Here is an 8,613-nt window from a genome sequence, read left to right as displayed (position 1 = left end):
AGTTGATTAGATATGTATGAGAGAAAAGTGATTGAGAATGAGAGAGGAGAGAGAAAAAGTAATTGATAGATATGTATGAAAAAAAAAAATTTAAATCCTTTTAAAAAGAATTTAAACCAAATAAAATAATTTTTTTTAAAAAAAATTATATCTTGAGATATAAACAGAACAAGCACATAATTTTACTTTACGAAAAGTCGATTATTTTTTTATTTTTTTGATAATTCCCCCAACTTTATCACTACTTAAATAATTTTCATTCATACACATATTTTCCTTGTCTGTGGAGCCCATGCCTACCCATATGCGTTGCTGGTTTTTCAGCCATCGATTTGTTCGTTTTCTTTAATAGGGTTTGTCTACTGAGAAAGACTAGAGAAAGAAAGAGAAAATAGCAATAGAAAAAGAAAAGGAAAAAAAAAAAAAAAACCCACAGTTCTAGCTTGTTCAATCAACACGCACTGATTGAGAAAAACTCACCCCTTTTTCTTTTCTATTTTTTTTTTTGGTTCCCATCTCTCTCACACTTCAATTATCTGTAGCTTCATCGCTCTGTTTCTTCACTGTCTCTCCATATATTGCCCACAAAAAAACAAAGAGAGGAGGGAAGATTGAGGAACCTTCAATACAAGCAAGACCCAGTATATAAATCTGTGTAGAACTGTTAGTTTGCAGATCTATAGATCTGAGACTTTCAACACCATATAGATTGCTCAATTTCTTTCAGATCGCTGTCGTTTTGGTTTGGTTTGGTTCAGTAGCTGCACAAGAAACCGCCTAATCATACAGTGAGTGTTTTCCCTTTTGTTTTTTGAAAACAAAAATATGAGTTTCATGCTGTTTATAGCTTTGTATTTTGTAGTTCCATACTCTGTTTTTTAGTTTTTAGCATTTGAATTTACTTGGTGTTAGGTATTTGACAAAATAGTTGTATGATTCAAATCAAGTGTAGACTTTGAAGGAAATCTCTCTTTGTTGTCCCTTTAGTTTAAATGTTAAGATTTTTTAGTGTATGGGTCATGATTGTTTTTGTTTCTTTAGTAAGAACAGAATTGGGTTTCTGTGTTTGGACCTCTTTTGTTCTTATTCTGAAAGATACTATATGTTTTATCAGGTCTGTGATCTTTTTATTCAGGGTTTGTTATTTTAATTTTGTTAACTTTAATCTTGGTGCAGTATTATTGGTGGTCAGCTAGGGAGGAGGCTTGTGGTAAGACTTTTTGATTGGTGTGTTCATTGCATCCATCTTGGATGTTGAGGCATTAGTGGTAGGTCTTGGTGAGATGAGGGATGTTATCAAGGTTGATAAACTTTTTGAGGGCCTGTTGGCGGTCCTCATCGGACCGTTATGTGCACACATGTTCAGACGCAGCTGGAAGACAAGACGGGCTCCTTTGGTACAAAGACATCGGGCAGCACTTGAATGGTGAATTCTCAATGGCCGTTGTTCAGGCCAACACTTTGCTCGAGGACCAGAGTCAGATTGAATCAGGTTGCTTGAGCTTGCTCGATTCTGGCCCATATGGAACATTCGTTGGAATATATGATGGTCATGGTGGGCCTGAGACATCACGCTATGTCAATGATCACCTTTTCCATAATCTAAAGAGTAAGTGCAACCGAGGCACCAAGCATAAAAAATCTACTTCCAATATCAGACGTCATTTTGGTTGAAAAGTTCAACCTTTGCTGTAAATTCATATTTATAATTCCAGTTGCTGTTTTCATTATCCATATTTTTTACAACAGGGTTTTAATGTTTGTTCATGTGGATTGAGTTTTTGTACCTGATGGGTTCAGTTTCATTTGGTGTTTGACAGGGTTTACAACCGACCAACAGTCAATGTCAGTGGATGTGATAAGGAAAGCGTTTCAAGCAACAGAAGAAGGGTTTCTCTCTCTTGTTACTAAACAGTGGCCTACTAAACCCCAGATTGCAGCTGTTGGATCTTGCTGCCTGGTTGGGGTGATCTGTGGTGGGACTCTTTACATTGCGAACCTTGGTGATTCTCGTGCGGTTTTGGGAAGGCTTGTCCAGGCAACTGGAGAAGTTCTTGCCATCCAGCTCTCGACAGAGCATAATGCGAGCATAGAGTCCATCAGACAGGAGTTGCGATCTTTGCATCCGGATGACTCACAGATTGTAGTTTTAAAGCATAATGTATGGCGTGTAAAGGGACTGATACAGGTAAGTTCTTTGCATAAGTAACGAATTGATGTTAGCCTATGAAACATGGATACTTCTAAATGGGCTATGTATCCGTATCGGATACCGATACTTCTTGGATATTTACAGATACATATTGGATACTTCTTAATTAATTTTTCATTAATTTTGAAATATCAGGCACTCCAAATCACGTATTACATTTATGAAAGTAAAATTATAGCATTTTTTGCATAGCATTATAATATAATATAATTGCGATGATAAATATAAGAATATTTTTTCAATACTTTGCATAGTTCTTTGATATGACGAACATAGTGAATTACAGTAATATAATTTGTCAAATTAATTTATTCTTATTGTATCGTACACATCCCTTATAATCACATAGAAAGAATTAGACAGTAAAATTAAATTAAATATCGCTGTTCTATTATTGTAATATAAATATGTTAGACTTAATATTGAAATAAAATAATTGTAACACTTATTAAAAATTAAAAGTAAACTAGCTAACTACTTGAATTAATACCTAATTCTTAAACATTAGTATTTTGCATTATAAAATTGCAGTATAGTTTCTAAACATTCTTGAGTTCATGTGTAACTTGACTACAAATAATGTTTTTTAAAATAAATTTCTTACAAATGTATCCTAACCGTACCAATATCCTATTTTTTTAGATTTTATCGTATCACCATATCCATGCTTCCTAGATGTGTTAGATGTGGAAGCGGAAGGGTTTCTCTGTGTACCCATGTTGATACTATGCTGGTTCTCTTCTCTTTTTCTTGTATTCTTTCTGTTTCTAGTCTACCCGTCTTTCTCTAACAGTGTAAACTTTAAATGAGTTGGTGGCAAATTAATTCAACATGGGATTAGAGTGAATAATAGATCTTGTGATTGAATTTCACCAGCTTCCTGGTAATAGCAATATTTGCATGCATTTGGCCCCTTTATAGACTAGAACAAGCGTCATGGGAGGGGGCTTGTTGAGGATATAAATAATTAACCTAACTCTCCCTCTAACAACTTAAATTTTTAGATGAGTTAGTGTTAACACTTCTATGTTGGGGGCTAATTTTCTCTTTTCAGGTCCTCCATTATGCATCTTACTTTGCCTCCTTCCACTTTCTCTATTCACTGAAGAAGATTAGTTTTGGCATCAGTTTCAATTCAGACTATTGTGTTCCTCTACCCTTATTTTACATGAATGAGTAATTTGTGCTCCTATTTTGAGTCATACAAGGTTTTGGATTGCTTAATTATAATCACAAAATCCTCATTTCACTCCCCACTTTTAGGTCTTCTTTCTAGTAGGTATTCTAATATGTGTGTTTAAGTAATTTTATTGATCTTATGAGCACTATTTCTTCGGTCAATTTGTCTGATGTAAGGTGGCCTCTGCATGGGAGTGGCAATAGTTTGAGTTACCTAGACTAAGTTGGGGAAATTACATGTTTTAACTACGGAGAGATGCTTTAGAAGGAAAAGCTTTATAGCGCAGAATATTGGATGTAACTTCAGTAACATTCGGATATAAATGGGGAATTCTGGAAATTGTTGGCTAAGCTCCTAAAGGGACTGTGTTAGTTTATTGGATCTATAATCATAAGTGTAGCAAGTTTGGAGAAGGCACTGCCCATACATATGGAAGAAGTGAAATAAAGTGCTTTTGGAATGTTTTGCAATCATAAGGTGGAAGAAAGAATTATATGAGGCATGTAGAAGTCTATTTATTCTTTGTTTGTTGGATGTTCAATAATTGATGTACATTTTCATTATTAGCATAGCTAGAGTGAAGCTATGAGTGAACGCTAATTCAAGAAAAAAGTAGAATGTAGAATAATTGCCCCCTACCCTGAAAGGGAAAAAAACAAGAAAAGAATGTGAATGACTGTCAGAAGTTAGTGCAGTTTTTTTCACACAATGAATGCCAATTTTTACCCACAAAAGAACTTGGTCCAGTTTTAAGTACAAGAATTGTAAAATTACCTAAGATGGCTTGGTCACGCAACAATAATGGTTGCACTCCCAGGGGAAGTGTGTTTTGGCTTTGATTGAAGGTGCTAAGAGAAAGAAAAGTTTAGATCTAGAACGTGACTGATATATAAGGGTTAGGAGTTTGCATGGGTCAACACATTTTGGGTTGATGCTTAACTTAGAATGGAAACAACCTATGTCAATTCCACAAAATTCAACCTAGGTCCAAAATGATCCCTTATGAATCAAACCAAACCAAACCAAAAAAAAAAAATCTATTCGGTACATTTCTAAACCATTGTTCTAATTGGTTTTTATTACTTCATAGATGCTCAAGTTATAGCTAGCCCAAATGCTTAAGGCTAATAGCTTATTCAATTGGCTAGCTGTCACAATATGCGAGTTTGACTAGAGAGTCTTGCTTGTGATCATTGAGTTGCCACCAGTTGTTTGGAACAAAGGCAGAGGAGATGTGCATGATGATGGGCACACAATGATTTATGGTGGCTGGTGGCACTCGTGTGTGCACGAGGAGTATATGGCATGCAAGTGACTCTTGGTGCTAGTGTGGGGCAAGAGTGACCCCTTTGTTATATGAGATGCACACTGAGGACCTTGTGTGCAGTGTGAGCTTGTTAGCTAGGTCGGGGATCCTACACTAGCACATAGTTGTGTACCTTGTGGAGTTGTGGCTCTATTGAACAGGTCATGGATGCTATGAGTCTGACGTACGGGTAGCTTAGTTGTAGGTAACACTTCCAGTGGGCTTTAATGTGTATGATGGTGTGGTTGGGAAGCCTTGATGACACAATGGAACTTTTGGTGGGTTGAGTGACTTGTTTGTGGCCAATATTGGTACATTGAAGCAATTGGTTAGCCATGTGGATTTGCAACTTGAGACAAACATGTCTATTGGGTGCCATTTGATTTAGAGGACTTCTTTTGGAATTGTTCTTGTTGGTGAAGCTTTTGGGCCTAAAAAATGACAAAACACAAGATTCTTGAAGACTCGGATTGGTATGACAGGCTTGGAATTGGTGGAGTCCAAGCACCTCACTGTCTATTTTTGATCCAGCTTTACCCCATCCTTTTAGTTTCGATTGTGCAATGTTGTGTCCGAGTATTCTTATATTTGGACTTCCATGTCAATTGAGAGCTTTCTAGGTCATAATTGTTTCTGGGCTTCTTTCATTTGTTACTTCTTTGACCACATTTACTTGGAAAGTTAAATTTGTATGGTCTTTTTAAATTCAGAGATTATTTCTAGTGACTGGTAGTTTCAACTGTGGTAGCTTCAAAAGTTTATTGCTAGCTTTTACCATGTCATGTATCAAATCAATTGCTGTCCAATATGGGATAGAGCTTGTTACTTTTCATCTTTTTGGGCTTCGGTATCCTCTCCTTTTATGGGGGGATCACTCTTTTTAATTTCTTGGGATTGGAGGGCAGTATGCTAGTATGTGATATGTAACTTGAGACACTGTTTTGTTTTCCTTTTTGGAGGACTTCTGTTCCCTGGTTCTTTTGTAATCCTTTTGTTCATTAATGTTAGCCTCTTTTTGATTTTGATCCAAAAAAATATATACACACACAATTAAATGCTCAGTTTGTGATGCCAACATTAATGAGAACCCTTGCATCTTGACTTAGCACCTGACTCACTCATGTGTTTTGGCTTTTTGCACAATCACATTATCTCAAGTTCTAGAAATGATGTATTACTGCGGTACTGCCTTAGCATGGCAAACATTCTGACGTTTTGTACCTTTTGTTTTCCACATGCTAATATTTAATGGAAGGTCCATTTGTAACTTGTCTTCTCATTTGACGTTTGCCTCCCAACTTTTCATGGTTTGCCATGTTAGCTCACATGTTTCAATCTTCCCCACCCCCCCTGGGTTAAGTTCTGTTGCTTCTTTTGTTCATGGCATGCTAATAATAATTCACTGAAAACCAAATTTGAAACAGATATACACAAAGGATGGGATCTTCAATAATAAAACAATAAGGTTAATACCTTGGTAACGGTTCCATAGAGTGACAGCTGATTTGTGAAAAGAAAAGAAAATTTTGTTGGACAACAGACATAACAATGAATTTATTTGGCATTTCCATTTCTGCATTGCTGGACATGATTTTTCTTATTTGGGGGTTTTCATCTTGCAGATTTCTAGATCAATTGGTGATGTTTATCTAAAAAAGGCTGAATTCAACAGGGAGCCTTTGTATGCTAAGTTTCGCCTCCGTGAACCTTTTAGAAGGCCAATATTAAGCGCTGAACCATCAATTTGTGTGCATGAACTCCAACCAGATGATCGATTTCTCATATTTGCTTCTGATGGATTATGGGAGCACCTTAGCAATCAGGAAGCAGTAGACATAGTACAAAATCACCCTTGCAATGTAAGTTTATCTTTGGCTCTACATGTTAGTGAGTATTTTATTTGGGAGTGGATGAGTTCTTAATTCTTGGATGCTACATAATACAATATCGAACTGTTTAGTTCTTCATTATCATCACCAGTACTGATCTTGTGGCCTATATTCTTTTTTAACATACCTAGAACCATTGCTTTGGTTATTGCTAAAAAAAATTCTGATGTGTATTAGATGTTAGGTATGTATTTTTTCCCGTTCTTACTATTCCTCTGTTTTTCAATTTATTATATTAATGATGTAGTTAATATTGGAATTTCTGCTTGATTTTCTGATACTGCCTTCCTAAATTTTGCATGGTCAATAACTGGGATGGCACCATTTTTATTAAAATCATGATCCGAATAACATCCAAATCAGCATAAAATCAGTATTATAGCAAAATTGCAAGTAGGATAGTTGTGTAGGATCTTGTAGAATCATTGAGCCAGTGATTTTTTTTTCCCTTTATTATTTTAATATACATCATGTTTAACAGCCTCTCTCTCTCTCTCTCACACACACACACACACACACAATATTTGATCTGATCCACGAGACCCTGTACTTACCAATCTGACATAGGATCCTGATTTTAGCAACCATATGTGTTTACAAAAGCATGTGTGATTCACTAGTGGTTCTGTTGCACTTGGTTGTATTGGACCGACATAAAATAGCAGTAAGCAATTGCTTCTTCCAACTTTTTTGTTAGCCAGTTACTGATTTATTGACATATGAAAATAGCATTAAGCAATTGCTGCTGCACTTTTTTTTTTGTCTTCTGCTATGAATGCATTGGTTGTCACTAGCAGTTCTTTCCCTTATATTATGTTATGGTGCTTATATGGATAAGAAAGAACCATGTGAACCAGATGGGTGTTGATGAAAAATATGAAAGGAAAAAGAATGACATTTTCCTTCATGCAGGGAAGTGCTCGAAGGCTGGTGAAAGCAGCGCTGCAGGAGGCGGCAAAGAAAAGAGAAATGAGGTATTCCGATTTGAAGAAGATTGAACGTGGGATCCGGCGGCATTTCCACGATGACATTACTGTCATAGTTGTATTTCTTGATTTGAATCTTGTGAGCAGAGCCAGCTCTGTCAAAGGCCCCACCTTGTCGTTGAGAGGGGGCGGTCTAAATCTACCTGCAAAAACTTTAGCTCCTTGTGCTCCCAGTACGGAACTTGGTACAACTTAATGAAGTCGGTTGTGTATCGTTCTTTTGAACAGCTTGTGAGATTCGTGTTTGATGGTAGATTTCAGGAGGGGACAAGAGAGAAGGTTCTTGCTAGAACTAATTCTTCAATGTACAATGTAACATTTAACTTGAGACAGGTACTTTCATTGAGTTTCTGAGAATTTGAGGAAAAGAAAAATGTAAGAATCAGGTAAAGAGAACTTTTCTACTTACTGATTTTCCGAACATTTTTCGTTGTTCTGTTTCTTTCCTTGAGCTTTTTGTGGTTATGTAAATTATATGAAATTACAACCCTGGAAATCAAAATCTCTCTTCTTGTGGCATTAGCTCTGAACTGTTTGGGATAGACATTGGCTCATCATTCTCTACTGCAACTATGAATAATAATAATAAATACAGAAGTGGAAGCATTTTGGGTATCAGAAAAAATAGGTGAAGTAGTCTAGTAGTGTGCAGCAGCAGAGTTAAGTATCATTTTATTTATTTATATTAATATTATTAAAGACAAAAAGAATGTATTTTCAAGGATGGTTGCAGTTTCTGGAAGTAACCCTAAAATGGATGAAGAGTGGCGTGGTAAGATTGGATTTTGCATTCCAACGGTTTAATGTGTACAACTCGTCGAGTATTATATGCTTGTAAAAAATCACGTTGATCAGATATTGATAGCTATGTGATTAAATTAGATTTTTGTAAGTTGTTTCTATTTTTTTTTTCTTACAAAATTGATATGATTACATTGCTATCGATATTCAATTAACGTAATTTTTTATATGCATATAACACTCGACGAGTTCTACACATTGAACGGTTCGAATTATTGAAACAGGATCTGTGATGAATT

General features: G+C 35.9%; 1 protein-coding gene across 1 annotated transcript; it reads left to right on the top strand.

The window, feature by feature from the left end:
* The first annotated feature begins 268 nt into the window (after positions 1 to 268).
* LOC114319046 (putative protein phosphatase 2C 46) lies at positions 269 to 8,095 on the top strand. Its single transcript, XM_028266021.2, has 5 exons — positions 269 to 788; positions 1,177 to 1,609; positions 1,821 to 2,188; positions 6,321 to 6,557; positions 7,500 to 8,095. Exons 2-5 carry the CDS (start codon positions 1,291 to 1,293, stop codon positions 7,767 to 7,769), a joined length of 1,194 nt encoding a protein of 397 aa, XP_028121822.2. The 5' UTR covers positions 269 to 788; positions 1,177 to 1,290; the 3' UTR covers positions 7,770 to 8,095.
* The last annotated feature ends 518 nt before the right edge of the window (positions 8,096 to 8,613 follow it).

This window comes from Camellia sinensis, chromosome 1 (assembly GCF_055761805.1).
Source record: "Camellia sinensis isolate YWXY chromosome 1, ASM5576180v1, whole genome shotgun sequence".
In the NCBI taxonomy this organism is placed as follows: domain Eukaryota; kingdom Viridiplantae; phylum Streptophyta; class Magnoliopsida; order Ericales; family Theaceae; genus Camellia; species Camellia sinensis.
The sequence above is the reverse complement of the archived record's forward strand: the minus strand, read 5'-3'. Positions and strand labels throughout refer to the sequence as shown.

Coding starts and splice junctions, on each gene's coding strand:
- LOC114319046 (XM_028266021.2), top strand. CDS start 1,291: ATGTTATCAAGGTTGATAAACTTTTTGAGGGCCTGTTGGCGGTCCTCA. Junction 1,610..1,820: donor CCTTTTCCATAATCTAAAGA/GTAAGTGCAACC, acceptor GGTGTTTGACAG/GGTTTACAACCGACCAACAG. Junction 2,189..6,320: donor GTGTAAAGGGACTGATACAG/GTAAGTTCTTTG, acceptor TTCATCTTGCAG/ATTTCTAGATCAATTGGTGA.